Source organism: Eurypyga helias, unplaced genomic scaffold (genome assembly GCF_000690775.1).
Source record: "Eurypyga helias isolate BGI_N326 unplaced genomic scaffold, ASM69077v1 scaffold2810, whole genome shotgun sequence".
Classification (NCBI taxonomy): Eukaryota; Metazoa; Chordata; class Aves; order Eurypygiformes; family Eurypygidae; genus Eurypyga; species Eurypyga helias.
Window position 1 is genome coordinate 35,586 of NW_010224906.1, and position 25,099 is coordinate 60,684.

At 38.9% G+C, this 25,099-nt stretch overlaps 1 protein-coding gene across 1 annotated transcript in view; it reads right to left on the bottom strand.

The window, feature by feature from the left end:
- Window positions 1-576: 576 nt before the first annotated feature.
- The window catches only part of WDR72 (WD repeat domain 72), a 105,334-nt gene continuing 80,811 nt past the window's right edge, over window positions 577-25,099 (bottom strand). Inside the window, exons 18-19 of the mRNA XM_010147086.1 lie at window positions 6,444-6,542; window positions 577-632 (exon numbers count right to left, since the gene is read on the bottom strand). Coding sequence (XP_010145388.1) covers window positions 577-632; window positions 6,444-6,542 — 155 coding nt within the window. The remainder of the gene's footprint in view (window positions 633-6,443; window positions 6,543-25,099) is intronic.

Here is a 25,099-nt window from a genome sequence, read left to right on the forward strand (position 1 = left end):
TCCTCATGTCGCTTTGACTTCGTTAGCACTCCGACTATTGGTAATACAGAAAGCGAGATCATTGTTCTTCATCCAACCAGCATAGATAAAATCTTGTTTAGTTCAAATTTTCCTTTAAATGCAAACAAACTTTCTAATTATTTCAAATGCACTTAGTTTTGCTCAGTGTTAAAATGTTATTGGTAATAAAAGCCAGAAGCAATGGAAGAGAAGAATCTAAAATTGATATATATAAAAGAATATTAAAATCAATGCAAATGTTTTATGGCCAAAGTTACAAGATTAGGGATTACAATAAACTAGTGAAAAAAAAATAAAAATAAAGATAAACATTTTCTATGTCAGAACTATCTAAATATAACTGAATAAAAGTAAATCTATTAGTGATGGAAATGGGAACTGAAGTCAATAAATGAGCAAAAAGAAGCTGACCTATGGAAGGTATTTTTTTAGAAAACGAGTTGTTAAAGCTAAACACCAACAGCTACAACAACCCATTTCACATCCACGTCACGTATGTCCCATTTCTTGGCAGTTCTTGTGCATCTTCTAATCCTTCCGGCTAAGCAGGTTTTTCTAACACACCTTACAGGAGCACACCTTCGATATCCAGGGATGTGGCTTCATGTCATCTGGAAAAGAAATGCATTCATCTGGCTTAAAGATTTTACAGTTTGAGGTAATAGGCAAGATTTTTGTTTTTAAAAAATAAGTTGTTTTACAATCATTTTGTAGAGTAAATTATTGTTTATACAATAATTGTTGTAACAGACTTAAAACCTTGAACACCAACATGCTAGTGTTAGAAATATTCCAAATCTACCTCCAAAAGACTGTTTACATTACAGCTGCTATACTATGAGAGGCAATATGGGACCCAAAAGAACACAACAGAATGTATGGCACTCCTCAAAATTTTTCTCCTGAACAGCCTTCTCCTTCCATCAATTTATTTATTTATTTACCTATCTATCTATTTGTTTATTTATTCATTTTTAAGGAAAACATTCCACTGGACCAGCAGAAAAGTAATTTCTGATTTAAATTAATAGATTGTTTATGTTCCTTTGCAATTATAATTTTCAAATTATGTATCTTTCCTTTCAGCAGAACTAATCCTACAACAGCTGTAAACAGAAGTAATAGGAAGTTAAACGAATTAGGCATTGTATTTTAATTCTGTCATGGCTTATTAGAATTCCACAGAAAAGGACTCTCAATCACTAGTTTTAGCTTCATAATTTCTTGTTATTTGATGAATGGTAATATTTACAACCCAAATTTTAAATATTGTTTGTATTAGAAGCACTGTTTAAACATATATACCGCCTTTCATGAGTACAAGAACATGGAGAAGGAATTACATACTATTTTTTCCCAGTCTGATGGATATCTTGCATATTTATCATATTATCTATCATTTTTCTGTCTACCTGTGTCACAGACACAGAGATATACATTTTCCTGATGTCCACTATGTAGTCTTCTGGTCTTACACTTTGATTTACTATTTAAAAAACAAACCAAAACTCATGAGTCAAGATATTAATAATCCAGAGTGCTGATAGGATGTGACACTACATCTACTGCAGTGAAATTCTTACAGACTAATCTGTGTCTAGATTGGAAATTTCGGAAATTCTTTCTGGAATAATTCCCCATGATCAATGGGCTGCCCCTGCATTGCATCCTCTTCCCGCTTCGTGCATCATCATCTTCCACAACCTCCAGCACTTCATTCCTGAATTAGTCCTCATCTACTGCTACCTGCTTTTCATGAGGATGCAAATATGGAAAAACACGCTTTTCTAGATGCTTCATACTTTCATGTACTGAATATATACTTTTATATTCTGTCTGTGTAGTGACCAACAGCCATATAGGTGATACCGTGTGGATTTAAATAACATACTCTCCAGCAGATGGAATTTGGAGCTGGTAAGGGAATATTCGATAAAGTAATTATAACTTGCCTGCTAACAAGATTGTCACAATCTCAGTGCTGCACTTTAAGCACACTGTGTCTAATGAGACTCTGTTGCTCTTGATATATGTCCTCATTCTCATTTCTATTTGCTCCAGTTCTCTCTTTCACAGACTGTAGCTCAGGGGCAGCCAGGGATCTTTCCCATCTCTGTGCCAAGGTCTATCTAGGACAAGCAACTAGACAAGACTGGGAACCCTGCTGGGATTTTCACTATTATCTGTTAAGACACCCGGAACGATAGCCTGGCATGGAAAGGGAAAAATGAAGAGGGAAATATTTAATATGGGCAATGGTTTTTGGAATGAAGGAATGGGAGAGATCATGAGCTGCAGAAGGGACCAGTTGACTCAGGCAGAGACTGTCCGGCTACTGGAGCACATCGGGTTCTTACCGTTTACATGGTTTTCATCCCAAAGACAGAAAACGCTGTAATTTCAGTCTACAGCTCCCAACTCAATCCTCCATTAGGGAGGCTCAGTTTCCCTCTACTAGCAAGTGAAGTAACAGTCTGTTGCCTAGTCTACTGCAATATCTCTGTTGGGGGAAATAAGAGACAAGAGTCACCTGCGCCTTTGTTGTTTCCCGTGACTTCAGCCCAAATCTACTCCTTTTTCTCACAAGAGCTATACTTGCAGAAACCTCCTAAGTGGAACTGCACCATGTATGAAGTCTCAGACACCTCAGGATGTGTCAAGTCTTGCTACGTTCCTCTTAGATTTTGACTGACAAAATTCAGAGCATTTTCTATCTCCATAAAACCCATCTCAAGCACCTGCCTTTGGACAAGATGAGATACCCTCCAGAGGTGTGAATTTTCCACCATTGTTTATACCAGAAATCTTGGGTGAATAGCTCAGACCCAGAAGTCTCATTTACATACCCATGCTCACTCAGTCTCAGCCTTTTTCTCAGTTTCCCAGAACGTGGAAAATTTGTCTGATAAAATGGAAAATATTGCTGGGAATGTTTATTTATATTAAGGCAGAACTCTAAGGGATACCGAATTCTTTACGGGTAAGTCGATATGTTAAAAGTCAAGTTCTACAAAAGGCTGTTGTAATTCTTATCTGGTTATTACGTTCAAGGCCAGAGCAGAGACAAGTTTGAAACCCAAGGCTTTGCATGTCAAACAGAGGTAGTCCTCAGCATGTGGGGAAAATGGCAGTGATAAACGTACTATTAGGCATCTGGGAGAGAAGCCCAGCATCTCCTCTGTGTGTGGGCTAAAATAGCCATGAGCCACTATCACAGATAATGGCAGCTTGGAGGCACATGAAGGGAGCAACTAAAATCCATTTCACTTAGACAAGAAACTGCAGTCTGATATTTACCTGTGTCCATCACATGTGAAAAGTGTTTGCTGTGAATTATCCGAGAGAAAAGTGCAGGTTGAGGGGTTTCATTACCTATCTGAGAGCAGTTCAGATCACACATTGAACACAAGAAATCACAGGTAAATCTCAGATTGGTGTCTTGGGTAGTCAAATGGATTCCTGCTATTCATCTGAGTATGTGCCTTGTTCCAGAGCGGCTGGAGGCCCCCATCCAGAGCAGCGAGGACATGGGCCAAGACACAGAGAATGTGAAAGTAAAATACACAGACTAAGCTTTACGTGACTATTGAAAATTAAGATCACTGAACTCTCAGGCTACTGTCAAGACTGCACCTTTTGCCATGAGAAAACAGAGTGCACAGATACGTCTGCTAACGTCTGCTCTGTAGCATTCCTGGCTCTGATAGAAGCTGTAATAAAGAACCCTTTCTAGGAATAGTTGGGATTCCTTGCAGGTATATTGTCATATTTTCACCTTTTCATCATCAGAAGAGATAATAAAATCAATATATTTCTTAACATCACCACTGCACATATGACAACAGATTGTAAGTGAAGCACGAGAGACTCTGCAAAACACATACACAGACTTTTTAATTAAAACTTATAAATAAACATTTTAGGTTTTCCCAGACATCGAATATGTGCGAGAGAGATTCTAAAGTCACAGGTTCCACCAGACCAAATGCTGACCTGCCAGGCACTCTCAGATTCCAAGATACAATTCAAAGTTAAAGCACCTGAGAAATACTAGAGAAAATCATAGCCAGCTGAATGTCACATTATTGTTTCAATGTTTGATGCTAAAAGTAAGTGGTAAGTTTTAAGTAAATGTATAGTGTTACCAAATCTTTCCTTTCAAACAAGCACTTCTGTCAGAAGTGTCTTAATTTCTTATCACAGAATTTCATCCACACAAGGAGCAATAAATAATTCATGTTCCTAGCTCTTTGTTGTGTGTCCCTGAACTGCACAGAGCTGGAAGGCTGACAGCTGTGTCAGGACAAGCACCAAAGATCTGACATGACAAGTGACTAACAAGTTTCTTAGAGTCTATAGTGAAAGAAGACAATGGCATAAAGTGCAAAAACGAAATCCTGAAACAAAATGAAACTGTTTCTTTCTCTTTACCTAAGTGTTTGCTATGAGCTTATTTCCGACCCATAACCTCTGGTCATTTTATAGTAGTGCCCAACCCCCTTTACTCCTCACATTCGCCTGGCCATTTACGCCTGTCCACGGATCAATATGAGCAATTCTTGGAGAAATACGATGTCTCCATGACAACCAAGCCACAAATTCTCAGTGGAAAGCAGTGAGACCAGTAGTGAAATCTCCTGAGGTTTTCAGACCTATAAGACAAGATGTCTTAAAATGCAGGAATGGACAGAAACAAAAGCCAGAGTAATTCATTGTTTATTACTAGTTTAATGATGTCAGATGGACAGAATGGAACTCAGTTTTTAAGTTTAGATGCTTTATAAACACGTATTTTTGCCAGTCAATATTCACCTCCTGACAGGCTTTTATTCTATCCATGACTTCATATAGATATGCAGAGCGTAGAATCAGATATTCAAGCTCCCGTCCAAACGAGTACACTTCACCACACAGCATTAATTTAAGGTTAAAATTAATGCTAACTTTAAGGTACATTAATTCTCCCCTGAACGCTTTAGTGCCACTTTGTTTTAATTCCTTCTCATGCCAGAACAGATCCAAACTTGGACAATCCCCATTTGTGCCCACAATCACTGCTGAAGGGACTATAGATGGTTTCTGAAGAAGGTGCCATGCACCACGGATTGTAGGTAAGGGATTAAACTTGGCTCCATCCTGGGAAACCATCTATCTCTTTCTAAATCTCACGCTGTTTCCTGCCATACGGCATTGAGCCCAAGCCTATGTGGCTTTAAAACGAATGCGGATTTACAATTCGTTGGTTTCAATTATTCTAACGTATACTGGTGTTCATTTCTGTGGAAAAGATGAAAAGGGAATGTAGTTCAAATCAGGTATATGACAGCAGTTGAACTCCCAAGGAATCTCGGAGGAGAGGAGTGTGCTGAAATATAATCCCCCAGACATGGGTCCTATCTGGGTTCTGAGATGACTTAGGGGACCTGACATGGATTTCAGACTGCACCCTTTGACTGAAAATTAAATCTCGGCAGTGTTCCTTGGGGAAGGATCAGGGGACTGTTGGCAGCTGCCCCCTGTCAGCACAAGCTGCAAGATTTGGAAATCTCTTAACTAAGCTGACAGGCCGCAGAGACGATGAATCAAAAATATGATACACGGATCAGCACACAAAGATGCAAGAGGGTACACAGAAACCAGATAAAGCAGGGAAGGAAAATATCAAGTGAAGAAAGATGTTTAACTCTTTCACTAATGAGGACTACGTGCTGGTTACGTATATGGTGTGTGTGGGCCAAGCTTAAAAGGACTCAGTACATAGTCACACAGACTGTTTTTATTCAGCTGTGACTCGATATAGACTGTATTTAATTGTTTCCCTTTGGGATTCATTTAATAAATTTCGTAGATGTTCCATAACGAGAAACATAATGAAACTACATGAAGATAAATCTTTTAGTCACCAAAAAGAATGCACTTTATGGATGTTCCTGTATTTAGCTGAATCAATGTTAAGAGCCATTAAAATGAAATAATGATTGTGAGCTGATTTAAAGAAAAGATCAAGCTATTTAATGCTACCAATTTGCTTTCCTCCAGAGGTACAGTGTTTGAATGTTCGCCGCTACATTCAACTGCAGTATATACAGTCCTCCTAATTTTTCATAATCTCGTGCTACCTTCAAAGGGTCAGACATTGTACGTATATTAAGTAAGCACTGTAGTTCAAAACTAATTATAATGAACTAGTAATGTCAGCTTTCTTTTTTGGTCATAAAGCCTTTATCCTTTCTAAGACCTGAATTCTTGATGAAAGAGGAAAGGATAACAGCTCCACACTGTGACCCCTGGAGGTGACCATTAATTTGACAATGCAGCTGCTAAAAAGGAAACAGCATTACAATGTGCTTTTTTTTACAGACCCAAAAGCTGTGTCAGATTTATCACTTGATACTTGGTGATTGTCTTTAAATGCCTCTCACCTGGACTCTCAGACTCTTCCAAGACACATCTGTCAGGCGTATCCTCCACATCTTGGAAGTTTGCCGAGTTTGAGCTCTTGTCATGCTTCAGCGCACTGACTGGAGCAATAAAGAATAGAAAAAGGGGAGGGAGTAATGTAATATATTCAGAAACAAACACTTCCTGGTTTTCTGCAGAGCTTTCAATGCTTAACACATAGTTTTTAAAAACAAATAATAGGTTGAAATAAAACAGAAACTCAAAGTACTTATATGTCACCATAGCACAGCTGGAAAATCTATAGGCAAGAATTCATTTGGGAAGTTTGAGGCATCGGCTTAAGCATGATCCCTTTGAAGTAAAAAGGGTCTTTTTTTGTACCAAATCCTAAAATAATAAAATAATTTAGAAGCCATAAAAAGTGCATGTCTGTTTCACCAAAGAAGCCAGTAAACAATACAAAAGATCAATTAGGTGGTTTTGTAATTACTGGATTCATTCACCAGGGAGAGAGATGGTGTTTGCTTTAAGATGAAAATAAGTTGTATATTACAGGCTAGAATCTGTAATAAAGCTGGTGATAATTCCAAAGTGCAGTAAAAACCAGACTGAGTTGCAGTTTTGAGATTAACAAATTTGAACTCTTTTTACTTAATTGCTAAAACCATTTTCATTAGGAAAATATTGTCATGGAAACAATTATTTTTCTCTCTATGTCTTTTTAACTCACTTACTTTTGAACAAACCTCACATAAGTTTTCCTCAACAAAAGAGAGGTATTTCCCTTGTCACTGGCTCTTTAAAACTTCTGCTCCATGACTCCATATGGAGACACAAATATAGCTTGAGGACAAGTACATTCATTATACCAGATACTGTAGAATAGCAAAGTAAGGACTAGATCTCAATTTTTCAGTCCCATTGAAGCTCTTAGCTGATCTAATTTCTTCTGAAAATACTATTCAGCAGAAAATACTTAATTTTTTTCTGATATCTAGAAGACTCAGCAAGGTTCCAAGTTTCCAAACTAGTCCATGTAGATGGGGATCCCAATGGTTTCACACAATCTCAGCATAGTTTATTCTGTTTCCAAACAAAGAAATTTATTCCCTTATAACTTCTGATGGATTTTTGGCTTTCTTACCAAACAAATATTTGCTAAGGGATTACCTAATTTAAATACCCATTTAAAATTTCCAAACTTATGAGCTAATCAACAAGACCTCAGGGCATTATTTGGACAGGAAGAGCTCAAAAGACACATATTTCACATCAGTGCTCTGTGCTTTCCATCAGTTTGCAGCTATTGATCCCTGGTTGCCAAAGGGTTCCGTCATTCTCCACTCCTGCACTTACACTGAGTCCGTCTGAAGCAATCAGGGCTTCAATACCGTTGTGGAATTAGATCTTGAAAATGCAATATTAAAACATAACAAATAATGAAATCTATGACAGTGGCACTACACATTTCACCTGGATAAAAAAGCCAGTAAAATTTGCTTAACAATTCTGCCTTACACCAGTGTATAATCCCTGCCCAGGTGGAGCAGAAATATTGTTTGAATTTCTAAGCTTACAGAAAGCGAGGAGACTTGTACCAACGGTCAGCTTATCCACACCAAGAGGAGTTTTAGCTCTTGTCTCTGCCATGGAAGTGTTGATATGATCATCTGCATGAGGCGAGTTGACACTGAAGGGCAACTTACAATAAACAGCAAACGGCCTTGTTCACACACAAATACACTACGATATGTGAAGGAAGAACTGTCTTCAAAGATACCTGTGCTTTTCACTGATTTTTACAGCATTTAAATATTTTTCAAATACACTATCTGAAGTCCAGGATTCCCACTTCAATAAAGAAAAACTGGAAAATACAAGTGTGCATATTATATTTTCAAAAATTTGTTTTGTGCCAAATTTATTAGACCATTCTTTCTAAAACAGTTCTTCCCGTTCAGCAGCCAGCTCCACTCTGCTGAGGGACAGATTCATTACAGCTGCATGAATTTAAAAGCCAGAACTACCCTGAAGTAGAGCAATAGGACATTTTCCAGTAGAGTATATTGTGGTAAAATGGAGAAAACAAAAGGCATGGCCATGCCCCTGCAGAGAAACAGAAAAATCACAGGACCTGTTCTCTCTGAAAAACATAGCGGTGACCAAAAATTCAGAGTCCACCTTTCAAAAGAGAGGGTGTATTTTCACCCAGTGAAGACCTCTCCTGGTGAGCAAGGGAGTGAGATACATCCATGGCCCGGAGCAGCAGGTACTTCCCTTGCTGGGAGTCTGCACAGTCATGAATGGGACTAGGATAAACCCATTCACATCTCTCCCTCCGTCCTGGACCATGCCAGCATAAGTCACATAATTTAAACTAACCAGTTGGATTTTACAACAAAGCAATGCTGAGCAGTGTTTTAAGGGAAGGTACCAGATTCAGCTGAGAAGTAACTCAGAAGATAATGAATGAAAGGCAGGTAGGAGCAGGTCCATACACAGATGAGATACACCAGAAGGAAGGTGTGAAGTGAACAAAAAAGAAACCAAGACAGGCCACCAAGATCCTTGGACAAAGCAGGAGGATTTCCAGTTGATGTGCTTGAGCAGGGATTGCAGAGGTTCATGGAGACTCAGGAGGGGATGGAATCACAGAAAGCCAAGAAAGACAAAAATGAGGAAAAAAGGAATCACAGGCAGAGCTGATATGACTGACAAATGATGAAAACCAGCGGTGAAAGACTCACACGTTGGTTGGTGGCAAGGAGTCATTAGGAACAGTTTAAAGGGAGCGGAAAGCAGGGATGGAAAGGATTTTCACAGGGACAGAAAAGCAGACCTTCAGACAACTTGTGTAAAAAGAGCTGTCCGAGAATGAGGTAAAAAAAAGTGCCTGTTTCAGAAAACCAGGAGTCAGGCTGGGACAGGCTACGATTGGGTCCCTGGTGCGGGGGAGGGATGTGCACCTGAGCCTTGTCACTTACTCAGAAGTACACGTACCTCCCTAGACAAAACTCAGGAAAATAAACCTCACAGTACCCTAGTTTATGAAGTTACATAATGAGTACGCAGTGAGCAAGAAAGGGACCTAGGCTGAGTCTTTCAGATTTTTCTTTTTTAAAACATCACATGTTATATGCTCAATTTGAAGAGGAAGGTTACTTAAAAATATCAAAAAAGAACAAAGGGAATTGAAAAGTTAAAAATAAGGAAAGAACAGTCTGGCCCAAATAAAGAGTGAAAGTAAAAAATGGCATTATGTAATCACAAAAAAAACCATATCAAAGAAATCTTAAAAAAACTGACACCTACTTTACTGTATTCTCCCTTAAGGGAATAGGATTTTATGCTCAAATGTCAATAGGGGAAATACTGTTCTGAATCACTTATACCCAGGATGGTGATGGAATCTAAGTTATTGAAACATAAACAGTGTGATCTTCACTCATTCTGAGGATACTCTGTCCTACTTTGGGTTTAAATGGACCTTCAAATTACTTTTGCTTCCATATGAAAGCTAATTTGTGTAGCAGAAATGATGTAAATGTCTGGAGTATAAATGAGGCCCTAATCTACAGATCAGTAAAAAAGAGCTAAGAAACACCGTTTCTGATAGAACAACTCCAATGGTACTTTCTTTCTGTTCAGTACAATGTAACTTCAATTATTACATGGACAGTAGAAATTACCTTTGTTAGCATGGAAGTAAGGTAAAAGGACAAATTTCATTGAGGCAAATGACCTTGAATTTATCATATAAAAATGGCATAAATCTTCATTGTACAGGATCAATCTTGAGAATTATGGTAATTTCTTCTGATACATCTTCATAAACTCTTAAGAGGTGTTTACTGAACTTGATACCCATTCTCTTACAGTATTGAAACAAACAAAAAAAAGGCCAATAAAAGAATAGGTAAGGAATTTAGGATAGCAAAAGAATGTCATAAGTGCATAGTTTTCAATATATGTCGATTGATTAAAAATATTTCAAATTCCACAAAAAAAACCAAATTATTTCTCAAAAGAGATCACAGGCTCATCCACGATATTCTAACAAAGAACAGTCTTTGTGTGAATGAACTGTTCTTTGCCAACACTAATCACTAATTACTGCAACAACTCATCACTATCATTTATTTCTACATGTTCTGTTTACACCCTTAAAAGCCGTGTTGAACCCTGGAAATATCACACACCAAAGGCTAAATAACCTGCTCTACTTACCCGTTTTGAGAGGGTAGACACACTGAAGAAAGAAGCTTGTGTAACACAGGTGTAAAAACCAGGTACCATTTTCTGATAAGATACCTTTGTTATTGATAAAGTGGATTAGTAACTTAAAGACAATCTGTCTGTGGAGAAAACAAAACTTACTTGTTGTTCAAAACAAGCAGATAGGGCAAAAAAATATTTTTCAATCAAACATATTAGGCAAGATAGGCTATAGGTGATGGGTGTATTCAAGGGCCACCACAGAACACAAAGCAACCTGAAGCTAAATAAAACTGCATGAAAAAAAAGCTGTAAAGGAAAACAAAATGCTGCTATTTTTTATTTCCGTAAATGGATAAAACAGTCGTGATGCAATGCCACTTCTGGGATGTATGGGATCTACAGGCACTTACCGTATTATACCTAAGCAGCTTGATGGAGAGCTGGGCAATAAATGCTCTGAGTACTATTTTAGGAAGCATGTTTCATAGATACCATAAAAAGCGTAAGAACAGCTGCGCTTGCTGAGAACAAATATCATCAGCGTAAAAGTCCAACAACCATACAGTAATACCGCACCAGATATTTCTCCTAAACTACAGTCTGCAACTTGGGGAATTCCTTTTTTTTTTTTTCCCTTTTCCACATTTTATAACTAAATAGATTTCTGTTCCAAAAAATTCTCCAGTTTTCCCTTTTCCAGTTTTCCCTGAGCAACCTGACCTAGCGAAGAGTGTCCCTGCCCATGGCAGAGGGGTTGGAATGAGATGGTCACTAAGGTCCCTTCCAACCCAACCCATTCTGTGATTCTATGATAAACCGAATTTTTGCATCCTTAACATCCTCCGCCCTAATCTGCCTGCTCATGGCAAGCTCCATTATTTACACAGAGGTAGGCATCTCCTTTTGTTTGTTTGCTCATGAGCCTGTTAGCTTAACGTGAAACTCATCCTTGTGTGAGGGAAGGCATGCGTACGAGCCCTGCACGCTCCCTCCACGACATGTCACCGAACAGTGCTTTGTTTTATACTCTTTCAATCATCTCTTTCCCAGGTCAAAGATTACTATCCCACTTAGCTTTTTTCTACGTATTTTGATGCCAACCTAAAAGGACAGGATTATTTCACTGCTATCAGCAGAAATGCAGCAAACATTCATGACATGGCAGGTGAAATAGCAGCAGCACTCACCACAGTCACCTAGAAATGGAAAAAGCAGGTGACGAAGCAACGCCAGCCAGTGTGGAGTGGCCGTCTCGGTGACCGCCCTCTCCGCTGAGCAGCGTGCCAGCAGGCGGGGGTCAGAGGGGCTGGGGACCTGCCCTTGACGGCTGGGGCCCAGGGACAGCACCAGCATCACTTCACAGGTTTTACAGGTGATGGTCCCCTTGACAGAGCCCGGGATGGTGTTCGTCTCCGTTGCCACAGCGTCAATGCTGTTGACTCATGCTCAGCTTGTGATCCAGCTTCTTTCCTGAAAAACTGTTACCTTGCGATTTCTTCACCATCCTGTCTCTGTGCAGATTAATTCTACCTCAGCCTAGATCCTTGCACCCATTCTTATTGAATTCAACCCTATTTTTTCCCAGACAATTTCTCAGGCCATATAAACCACTAATTCATCTCACCGACAGAAGACATCAGTTTCTGGTCATTTCATAATTTTTAGTGTCATTTAAAAAAGCTTGCACTGATGTATGTAGCTGTCATTTAATCGAGAATGGCTGGTTGTTACCTTCTGGTGATTAAATATCACGCTGGCCCATTTTCCATTATATTTTCATTTTAAAAAGAGAGATTAAGAAATTAACCTGGAGAAATGTAATATTATTCCAAAGCGAATGCTGCAGCATCTGGAAGTTGGAACTGTCCTTGAAATAAGGTAGTATGAAACAAGTCAAACTGGAAGCTACAGTAATTTAAATCCATTACGTCGAATGCAGAAGTAGGACCTAATATTACACTGCAGAGCTCAGAGTGCAGAAATACTAACCCATGTGCCCAGGGATGCCCGATCTTGCTCTTAAACTCTGTGGCGTCGCATGTAAACAAAGCTCATTCCACCCATGAAGTGAATTGCAACTAAAGAACATTTTTCCTTCTGTAAGCATGAAATTTTTTCTAAGGTTTTATATATTTGAAATTAAAAAAAAAAAAAGATGCCGAGACTCTATTTTCCTCCCTCCCCATGCCTGTGAGGACAGCATTACTCCAGACAGGAAAACTGAAATTTTCAGTGATTCTTTTCCCAATATACCTTGAAGTTTTATTCACCCACAGGGACTTCCCTACTTCTCTCAACTAAAATATAATGGCATGTAACAAATTATGCTCTCAAAGGACATCCCATTTTTGTTTCATTAGTGCAATGAAACATTCACTCAATTTTAAAGCAGTTGTCTTGATCTTAGTTGTGATTTATACCAGAATCTGTCCATGTATTCTGTGTAGTATATATAATAAAACACCTAACTAGTTAAATTTGTCTCAGTGGGTTCTGCTGCAAGAAATAAAACACTTGCCCATAAAATCCCACACAACATTTACTGCACAGCTCTGAAGAATATGCTTCTGTAAAACTTAGGAGGATTGAAGAAAGGAAAACGTAATTCCAAACAGTCTTTACTTAATTCCATTACACACTGCTTTTTCTTCTCGATGTCCTCTCTACGTAGAACGCCCCAATTTCTTTTTTTCCGAATTCCCTAAATGTGTGGTAAGGCATATTTAAACCAAACATGGTAAAAGACTGAATTATTTGATCACATTTGATCAGCATTATTTAACCCCCCCTCATTACTTTTTTTCAATCAGTAACTGGAAGGTAATAGAAAAACAATTATACAAGAATTGGGAAATAAAGCCAAATTTCAGTTCTGGTAGTTACTAGGTAATTCGTTTCTTGTAATTATATACAGTATCACCTCACCTGTCCAATTTTCCAAAAATATATAGCAAAATTCCCCGTGACACCTGCACATCATATCACTAGTGTGGGCGAGCACATATTGCAGATGTGGCTGCCTAGCAGTGTATCAGCGGCTTCTATAAAAGCAACAAACACATAAATACATGCTGCATATTTTAAAAATCGCATTATTGACAGTATTGACATTATTTTCATAACAATAGATTGATTTGGTATTCAAGTCTAAAATCACTAATCATGGAATTTTCAGGGGATTCTTGTTCAGTCCATCTCTACAGAGGAATTCTAGCTGTAGATTGTCTCAGTTTGCTTTGAAAACCAAAATGAAACAAAAGTGTGCAGCACGGTTGTGGTACTGACATACCCCTGTGCATAATGTAAATCTTAGAGCTTGCATACTCTTCCCTTCCCTCGATCAAAGCTGTCCAAATAGCTTAATCTATGGGGAAAAAAAAAAAAAATAGATGCAGAGCCTCTTTATTAACCTCTTCTGGCCAGATTATTGTTATTATTTTGCATTATGGCCTTGAAGATGTATTACTGATAGGGAGGGAAAGCCAACTGCAGCACAGCATGAGCCTGCTGAATGGCTGCTGTATGAAAGTGGAAGTACTTATTTCCAAGGCATTTCTGTGATGCTCCCTACTGCTAAAATGTTATCTGACTTTAAAAGATTTTCAGTTCAATTGTAAGCAATAAGTAAACTCGGGCAGTACAGTACTGTATACTGAGGAGTTTCACTAGCTGGTCAAACAGGCATTATTCCAAGAAACTAATGTTGTATAGGACTGCTTCCCGGTGGCTGAGACCTCTGATTGGCAAAAGACAGCGGACTTTTCAGTCAGCAAGCTAGTTACCCATGGATGTGGCTTAAGGCTGACACACAGATTGACTGGTTCACACTAATTTACTTCACACAGATTCCATTTATCTCCTAGAAGATCCCCTGGCAGCAGCTTATAATGGCATATCCTAGGATGCCTGCCTGCATGAGTTTTTAAAGCGGCAGAGCTTGATGAATCTAAGTCCAGAAAACAGTTCACAGATTGAGGACTAGGTGCAATCAAAAAACATCAAGTAGCACAGCTGGGACTTGCTAGCTTGCTTGACTGGTTTGACCAGCTGAGCATTAACTACGCTTGCTTTCCTGCTGGCAGCCCTGTGTCACTAGGACAAATCGGAGGACTACCTGACAGAAAGAGGAAGAGAGAGGAGAGAGGAGAGAGGAGAGAGGAGAGAGGGGAGAGAGGAGAGGGGAGAGAGGAGAGAGGAGAGAGGAGAGAGGAGAGAGGAGAGAGGAGAGAGGAGAGAGGAGAGAGGAGAGAGGAGAGAGGAGAGAGGAGAGAGGAGAGAGGAGAGAGGAGAGAGGAGAGAGGAGAGAGGAGAGAGGAGAGAGGAGAGAGGAGAGAGGAGAGAGGAGAGAGGAGAGAGGAGAGAGGAGAGAGGAGAGGAGAGAGAAGAGAGAAGAGAGAAGAGAGAAGAGAGAAGAGAGAAGAGAGAAGAGAGAAGAGAGAAGAGAGAAGAGAGAAGAGAGAAGAGAGAAGAGAGAAGAGAGAAGAGAGAAGAGAGAAGAGAGAAGAGAGAAGAGAGAAGAGAGAAGAGAGAAGAGAGAAGAGAGAAGAGAGAAGAGAGAAGAGAGAAGAGAGAAGAGAGAAGAGAGAAGAGAGAAGAGAAGAGAAGAGAAGAAAAGAAAAGAAAAGAAAAGAAAAGAAAAGAAAAGAAAAGAAAAGAAAAGAAAAGAAAAGAAAAGAAAAGAAAAGAAAAGAAAAGAAAAGAAAAGAAAAGAAAAGAAAAGAAAAGAAAAGAAAAGAAAAGAAAAGAAAAGAAAAGAAAAGAAAATCATTACATTGAATGGATACTATTAACAGATGCAGGAAAAACTCATCAGAACATTTCATCTGTATGCAACTCCTGGATTCTCAAACTAAATTATGCTTTGGTTAGCAAGTTTTGAGGCTAGAAGTCTGGAAAATTTCTTGTGGTCATGATAAGAATTCCTAGGAAAAAGACCCAAATAAAACTAAAGCTGTTGCCATTTCTTTCCCATTGAAAGCAAAACTATATTCAATCTAGTAATACACGTACAATGAAAAATAGTTACCAATATACTGGCTTTAACGTTATAACAAGGTGAGGTACAGGTCACTGCAATTCTTCGCCTCCATAGAGAACAACAGTCTGCAATAGGTGCAAGCTTATAAATTGTATTTTTAAAAGGACTGAAAATACAAGCTTACCCTATAGCTCTCCAAATTCAGATAGACAGAGACAGTCCTGCTCAGAAAGGAAGCAAAAATTAATATTATTAAACAATAACATTTGACAGCAAATGTATTGTGAGGGGTCCAAAGCACATTTAGTACTTAGGAGGTTAAAGACTCAGCTGTAGTGCTAGTTGATGAAAAAGTAGGATTAAGGCTTTAGTATGAGTCTTGACATGATCATGTTGTCTGCCTGCTGTCTTAAGCTTCGAAAAACAGCTGGGATCATCTTCTTATAAGCTCCAACTCAAAGATGTTTAAGCAGTTCCCAATCCAATTAAACAGAGGTAAATATAAGGAAGGGCCCTACTGAGCCCAATCATCTTATTTTTTTAATGAAAACCAGCATAATTGCAGGTTACACAACTCCTTAATCTCACTTTAAACCTAACAGACTGCTGCCTTATAATGCACATGGCAGGCCCAGTTAACCCAAGCAGTCTGTACTGGTGTGCTTAATTTTTGATCATTATCCTTTATTGTGTTACTTGTAATCCTAAAAGCCTATGATTGTGTCCAGATATTTGGCAAAGATTGTACCTGGATATGAAGGGATTCCTCTTCTAAGAGTAATGGATTAATTGGATAGTACTGTATTACTAGTAGGTGGTTTACAGTGAAACTGCTGTGCAGTTTCGAATTTGTGAAGTCCACTTCCCTCTTCTCCTGTCCCTGCCCTTTAAACAAGTTGCTTTTTTGAACACTAGCAGTGCCAATGTAGTAACCTACCTATTCTCACCACTAAAGCAATAGTAAAACAGAAATAACACTGCCCTACAGACAGGCCTGCTTACTAAAATCTTCTTCATAAAAATTAATAGCAGGTACGGAAATCCAATTTTTCAGATGGTGGAATTGCCTGTTCAGTTTAAAAGCGGCTCTCTCATCCACAAGGCTTAGAGCATTAGGCCACTTATTTTCCATACTGTCATTTTTGAGGTGTGCATATGCGACCATATTGTGCCAAGCTATGCATTTTTTAAATTATTACAGTTAATACCATAAAAGCAAAAATCCACATACATAATCCTTCTAATTTGTCCTATAAATATGCACAAGGACATATTCTCCAAGGATGTAAAGGCAAAATCTCATCAGGGACCACTTCAAATACAGGCTCCTCATGTCTGTAGGAGCAAGAAGGAAATTTAAATGATGAGGAGCAAACTCCTTTGCAGTAGCTGTGTTACATTATGCATGATCCCTGACTACATGGGATTTAACTAATGATTTCCAGTTACATGGTTAAGATTTGTAGTGAACTGGTGTTTAAGACAGCAAACTAGCATCTGAAAAACTTATATTTTTTTTTTTTTCCCCCCTAAAACAGCTAGTAGGAGTTGCTCTCCCTTTTTTAGGTATTCTGAAATCTACCTGTTTTGGGGCGTTGTTTATTTGTGCAGTTCTGTTTCAATTCACACACAGAATAGGTAGGCGTACACTGACTATTTGGAAATGGTCCAGTCATCCACAAGAAATTCCATATGGAAGTGTCCTACCCGTCACATGCAGGTACTTCAAATTGTACCTCTGGTGTTCTTCTCTTTTACTGGTTGATTTGTTTCTGTTCCTATATGCTTTCAACTACCAGCTTGTCCGCACGATCAGAGGTGAATCTAGGGCCAGTCATATATATCCCTCTACATATGGAAGGATAAAATCAAATTTAGTGTTTCTGCAGACAAAACTGCCGTTTCAGTAGATCACTGAAGGTTGCACTCCAGCTTGTAAGGCGAGTGAAGTGGAAATGCCGAAAGGGCTCCTGCACAAAAAAGGTACAAATGTGCAGCAGGACCTTGACTGCAGCTTCAGAAGCACAGTGCAATGACTGCAGCAATAATTAACACAGTGTTCTTGTAAAATAAATCACAGACTGCTCACTTCCTGCTCAGGGCGCTGGGTTCATCTCTGTGCTAACTAGGTGGGCTTTTATGAAAAGCAATAGAGCTGCTCTTGATTTCCCACAACCTGAGTTTGGCCAAGGTGGCTGGGAGGAAGCAAGCAGTGTAAAAATTCTAAGGGATATGTAAAAAAGATTAGAACAGATATCATAGAAGTAAGATGTTTGTCTATAACTACATTCAGAAGTGCAGGAGACAAGTTCACTTTCACCGGAATATAACTGGCGCTTTGGAAGCTGCATAATGTTTTCCAAAATAACCTGTATGAACTCTCAGTTCCAAAGTAGTACCTCACCCTCCTTAGTCCAGTGATTTGAGACTAGAGAGCTGTAGCACAGCAGTGTACCTGATTTCAATGATGAATTAAATGCACAAAGCCCACCGAAGCAGACAGGCACCCCAGTCTTTGCACATCCTTTATCACAGCCAAATGACTAACGCAGGTGAGCTTCTAGCTATACACTGCTCCCATAGCCCAATGCTTTTTCCAGAGGCGAATAGCCTACCTCTGCCAAGAGAGCTCTGCTTCACACTTCTATGTTGCTACAGAATTGCAAGGATTTGTGTGGCAGCTTATGAAAGAATATTTACAGTGCACGTGGCCTATTGGAGTTCAGGAGTATGCTAACAGATTTGCTGTTTGTGTAAGGCACTTAATACCTCAGCTTGTTAATTTACTTAGAGACACTCTGTTCCCAGGAAGAATTCAAGGGCTAAAGAACGGCTTGAAATAATTCTCTCAATGCGAAGAGTTAAATTCAGATATACAAAATTGGGATCACAGCAGTATTACCATACTGTATTATTATAAAACACATCTGTATCTGACACTTCTGTAGCTGGATGCACAGCTGCCACTTCAGGCTCCTTTCCAAGGGAGTCAATTCAGAGCTAAAGGAAAGTGAAAATGTGGCTTAGAAGAACCAAACACTTGGTTTGTTTTAGTTCACGCAGACAGCTATTGAGTGCAAGTGAATGGTCAGGGCTTACTTTCCTTGTCTTATTTTTTTATCCTTACAATGCCACCCACTAAAGAGCCAAATTTTTTTTTTTTTTTTATTAGTGTCTTTGGGACTGCACACTCTTTTGGATGTATATTCCTCTTCTTTCCTTTAATTTTCATTTCTCACTTCTTGAGAAGTTTCACTTAAAACTCAAGGTAAAGACAACAGAGGGATTGTCCCTTCATTTTGTTCATGTAGTTCTGGCACCTAACCCTACTTAACCACAGGAACAACGATGATCTCTGAGCATCTCAATATTTATTAAAAGAGGAAGATGAAACTTTTTTCACTAATCTACTTAGTTCTGTCTTCTGTAAATTTTTCTTCTCATTTCATTTGTGCAGGTCAAGGGAGGTGATTCTGCCCCCTCTACTCTGCTCTGGTGAGACCCTACCTGGAGTGCTGCGTCCAGCTGTGGAGCCCTCAATATCAGAAGGATATAGACCAGTTGGAATGAGTCCAGGAAGGCTCTCAGAGGGCTGGAGCACCTCTGCTATGATGAAAGGCTGAGAGAATTGGGCTTGTTCAGCCTGGAGAAGAGAAGGCTTCAGGGAGACCTCATTGCAGCTTTCCAGCACCTGAAGGGGCTACAAGGAAGCTGGGGGGGGCTTTTTACAAGGGCCTGTAGTGACAGGACAAGGGGTAACAGGTTTAAATTGAAAGTGGGGCGATTTAGATTGGATATCAGGAAGAAGTTCTTCGAGCAGAGGGTGAGGAGGCACTGGCACAGGTTGCCCAGAGAAGCTGTGGATGCCCTATCCCTGGAAGTGTTCAAGGCCAGGCTGGATGAGGCTTGGAGCAACCTGGTCTAGTGGAAGGTGTCCCCGCCCATGGCAGGGGGGTTGGAACTAGAAGGTCCCTTCCAACCCAAAGCATTCTATGATTCTATTACTGTACAATAGCTTTTGACTTCTAGCTAGCAGTCTTGGTGGGGTTTTCTTCTTCTACAGCAATGGCATGCCATTCTCCACATTCCTCCAACTTAAATTTTAGAAACTTTGAAATATCTTTATGATACTAAGAAACACATCCTTGATATCTTCTGTACCCACACCTCCTGCAAAGTATCTTTCATGGACATATACCATTCATAACATGTGGTAAGAGGACTGACAAATACCTTTTTTCACTTTGTAAACTACATTGGGATGTGTGCTAGGGTGTTTTGGATGTGTTAAGATAGGTGTTTCTCAAACTGCCACATGTGTTGGATGTTTATTGTACTGTGGTTGTAATAGCGTTTTTGTAACACTAAAGGCTGGAGTAGGACCTGGGGTTAACTCACATGTAACAGTGCATGGAGATGTCTCAGGGATTGAGAAAGAATACTGAGGAATCTCAACACAGCTCATCTATACTAGAAATAGATTACTTGTTTGGGAACATGGGATGTAATTAACAGCTAAAAAAAATTATGTTTAAAATTACGGAAGGCACAATGAAAATGTTACTTATGAACAAGAGAAACTCTGTACCTTAAACTCTGCACAGGACTAAGTACTATCCTGTAATATTAGCCTACATTTCATTAATATCCAATAGCTTTGTTTAATTTTGTGGTTAAAAAAAACACAAACACAAAAACCCTTGATGTGCCACCAAGACAGTTATAAAGATTACAAGACTCTTCTTAAAGCTAAGGAATTTATTTGTTAAAATGCCTATTGCACCATGTTAGAAGTCCCTCTACAACTGGACTCCCAGGTTCCCATACTTAGAAAAAACCACCTAATTCCAACCAAATGTTATGTACACCTTGACATCTTACCAGTAGACAACCTTTTTTTTATGCTACTGGAAATTAACAAAAGAAAATAACTGATAATCATACAGAGTACTGATTTATGACAAAGCTACACTTAGAAAGACGATTGTCTACCAGTATTTCAACACTAAAAATAAACTATTCACAACATATCGAGTATCTATATGAATACAGTCAGGAATTTGCAGAATTTTAATTCAGTGTCTGCTTGTTTAAAGTTATTCTCTTAGTTTTATGGTTGGCCATATTTCACATATGTATACCTTCTTTTACTTAAAGAATATGCATTTTACAGCAATATTTAAGAAACCATTAATTTACTACAATATTATTAGAGGAAATTCATTTCTATGAAAGCTGTATATTCACAGTATATTGTTGAAGTCCATATTGCATTAATACTTCACTGTCCTTAGAAACATTAATATAGGTTATTTGTTTATTACTATGTCAAGGTTATTCATCATATGCAGTGTCAGAAAGCACAAGCTGACATCTCATATTGTCTGCTTCAAGGGCAACACCAATGTGACCTTTTGCTCCTTCTTTTAAAAAGGATGAAATCATTCCAGAGGACTAATGCTGAAGTGCACAGCTCCCTTTAAGAATCAATCTGCCATTTATGGTTTCCAATTTTCCATACTGTAGTATGGCTTGTTAAAGTCTGATGGCTAATTTTCTCTTCAAAGTTTAGTGTTCTAAAATTCCAGACAAATTTTTCTTATTGTAATGTCATTTATGCTTCCTATTTATTCACTACAGAACCAAAATTTCAAATCATCAGTTATTTGTCAAATTTGCCAGGGTCCTTCTTGACTCTGTTTGGGACTGAAACCATGCTGGTCAGTGATTTGCTAGCTCTAGATCACATGTGTAATCAGAAAATGTTCTAAAAATACATTAGACTCTCAGTTTCCAGAATCTGTCATTATCTTGAAGAAAACCGTCTCTGTATTTATTTGCTTTTCTTGCTTTACACTTCTAAGTTCTCCTTTATTCAACTGATACACAGGTGCAGCTGAAGGGGGAGATATAATTACCACTGAAAATATATTGAATATGTATATTGAATATATAAATAGGAAAAGGAATCTATTCAAAAGAATGGGAGTTGTAAAAATGAGAAGTCAGCTGTTAACTATAGAGCTCTGCCTTTAGCTGTCTCAGTACCTCAACAGTGGAAAGTAGATGCACAATTTGAAGCATGAATTAGATATGAAGCTACCTGTGCTATCTCACAAGGATGACAAGGTATGCACATGGTCTTGAAGCATACATGCATTTATACAGGCAGCTCTTCAAACTTCATCAACCTCAAAGTGAGTACATTTTTGGAGAGAGAGGATGAGATTCACATGAATTGGTAATTATATTATCTGTGCATGATACTGATTTCACTATAAAATTCAACCAAGGAGAATGCAGCATTCTTTGACCTAGCTGATAAAAGGTCAGAAAGCAATTTTGAATAATAAATGAGACCTGCTGACCTCATGACCCAAGTCTGGCAGGGTCAGCAGCAGCCCTCTCACCAGATGCTGATGGCAGATATACAGACGCAGACAGCTCAACTAATGAGCTTCCTGGATAAGGTTTTAGATCCAGTGACATTTTAGTGCTATGCAGTATATAAAATAAACTTGCAAATAATCTGTGCCATAAAAAATTAAAGTGATATTTACAGTGAGGTGTAATATGACATGCTTTGTAATCCTCACTACAGCGATTATTTTACTGCTTCTCCTAGATGGCCTTTAACCACAAAATATAATACCTGTCTAACATTTCCTTTAAGGTCTTTTCACATTTATAGGGTTCCCATTCAGTGGATGTACTGTGAAGAGATACACATTGATAGCGCATTTGTTCGGCACCTCATCTAATACAAGCCAACAAAAATTACTTTTAAGATAAGTTTAAATTTATTTTATTTAAATTCAAGCTAACATATTCCTTCCTCAGTGAGCAAAAGACAAGCCTGTAATGTGGATGGCCAAGAACTACTTCCTCCTGATTGTTTCATCAACGGTTGCACTCAGAAGGAGGTACGAAGCAGATGGCTCAGTTCATGCAGAAGAGTGGGAAGCATACCAGAATTCCTTCTCTCACCCACTGTGAGCCACCCCTGTGCCAATGTCTAGTGTCACTGCTTCACTGCACACCTTGGAAACCCCGAGCTTTGACTTCACACTGGGTGTTGCGTCTGAGCTCCACAAACTGCCATCACTATTCCTCAGGTATGCTACAGCTGCTTGTATGAATTTGCAGGAATAGATCTACATGTTTGCTTATGTCCTGCACCAATTCCCAATGCAAGGCCAATTTTCTAAATACATTGTTGGAGGGTTTTTGAGCTTTCATTTGTAAGGAAAGATACCTTCTTGGGTTCTCCTGATGTCTAAATACTTCACTGTGACTACAATTAACTACAGGAACTACAAAAGCTATAGGAGCTTTTCTTTGTCATTTTAAAGCCACTGTAATTACTTATATGGAGGATGTCCTTTAGACACTGAAGTCTAGAGGCTACATTAAAAACTCTGCAGAAAACTTATATTCAGTTCTGTATTGCTTTGCACAAGCTAATTTTAACCTACATAGCAAGTGGTGTTTAAGCACTTGAAAACTTTCAAAATTTGGTGGAGATGGAGAGAAAAATACTGCCCCATATAGCTGAAGGGGAATCTGAGGCATTAGGTATTATGAAGATACATTTTCTTTTAAGCTTTTAACATCTCCAACTTTTCAGTTTAACTGCATGTCCACATATTCTGCAATTATGAGAAAGGACAAAAAAGAATGAGGAGCTGATTTACTTTTGCCAAACAGTTTGCAATTCTGCATACATCTGCAGCATTTTTTCCTATTTATCTCTTCTTTAAACTAACCAGCTTTTAAAATTACACATCTACAGAAGCCTGTTAATTTTTCCTGCCTATCTTTAAGCTCTCCTGTATTCATGCCATATTTCTTTTTAGAGAGAGTCAACAGAGCAGAACATGACCTCCTCAAAAGGCCCCACAATGAATGCACATAATAACTTTGTAATATCTGCAGTGTTATTTACATTCTTTGTATACCTTCACAGTGGATCAGCCCTTCGGAGGGTCACTGTACAACTTTTGCCTGTGATGTTACCCCTGACATTTATAGATGGAATTTACCTCCACAGTGGTGACTGGCATACCACTAGGGAGAGAGCATCTATAGCCTCCCGATCCAGGGGCTGCCAAGAGCCATTTAGATCTTTTTAATCAGTGCTGATTAAGGCAAGTCAGATGACTACCCCCAAATTTACCACTGCCTCTAAAGGCCTTGCAGCAGCCAATAGCTAGGGTATCTAGCGCAAGGGATTGTCTTGACCACACGTCCTCCGTCTGCACTTGTGAGGACTTTGCAAGGGGAATTACACACTGTCTCTACATAATCTATCCCAATTTTTCACTGAGTCAAGTGTGTGCCCAGAATACAATTTTGGGACTTCAGTACTGTGTGTAGATACCAATTAAACTCATTGTTAGTGAACCCAGCTTCTAAATCTTAGTGCATTCATTTAGGGAACCAGTAACAGTAACCAGCTCCTGCACTCCCAGGCTGCATGCAATTGAAATAAAATTTGATTATAAAGAGATTAGATTATAAAAGTTGCTCAAAAATCTGCCTGCAGCTTTGCTTTATGTATTTAAGACAGCAATAGCCTCCACAAGAGAAAGAATTTCATACTGCATCTAGTGCACCAGTAAAATGTACTTAGTCTTACTTTGATTTCTTTCCTGCCACTAGATGATACGTCTATTTTTACAAGTCTCCTAGATTTCCTTAAAAACATTGTATTCACTCTGCTTTACAATTGACATGAGCTATATAATGGGCAAACAGTGTCTACTATACAGTTGTGCTTCTAATTTAACCCTTTCCCTCCTCCTCCCTTCTGAACGATGCCTTGGTATTCCAAAGGCACATCTCTTCTAAAAGATCCTTTGAAAATATCATAAAAGAACAAAAAAATCAGCCAGGTTCTGTTACAGCTGCTCTATTTTATAGCTATGATAATACAAGCCATTTTGGAAGTCAACAAAGAGTTGTTTACAATAGCTTCATACCCATTTTCCCCCAAGACCCTACAAGGCTGTGCACCAGCAGAAGCCTCTGCCTAGCAGAATAAATCTTCCATTACATAAATCACCTGGGCTTAGGTTAATTGTTACTGGGAAAACAGCGTGAAGGAGAACAGCGCAGTCTGGAATGGGACTCGCAGTTTTGAGATACATCTCCCAACCAGTATCTGAAAATGCTTTAATCAGAGAGAGATGGGAGGAGCTCAAGCAATTTGCCTAGTAGGATCACCTATAAGCAGAAATTCTATTTGGTTTTGCTCCGCAGGAGCAAATATTGCGTACTACAGACTGGATCTCACTATGGGTGTGCAGGGGTATAAGCATGGGAAGGAGAAGAAAGAAAGGTTATCCTACCCAACTGGAACTGTAATAATAGGAAATAATTGTCTTGTAGAAAATCATCCCAGATTGGTTCCCACACACTAAACTTGTTAAACAAATCTCCTAGGTGTGCTCTGATGTATCCTCTGGCCCTGTGCCAGTG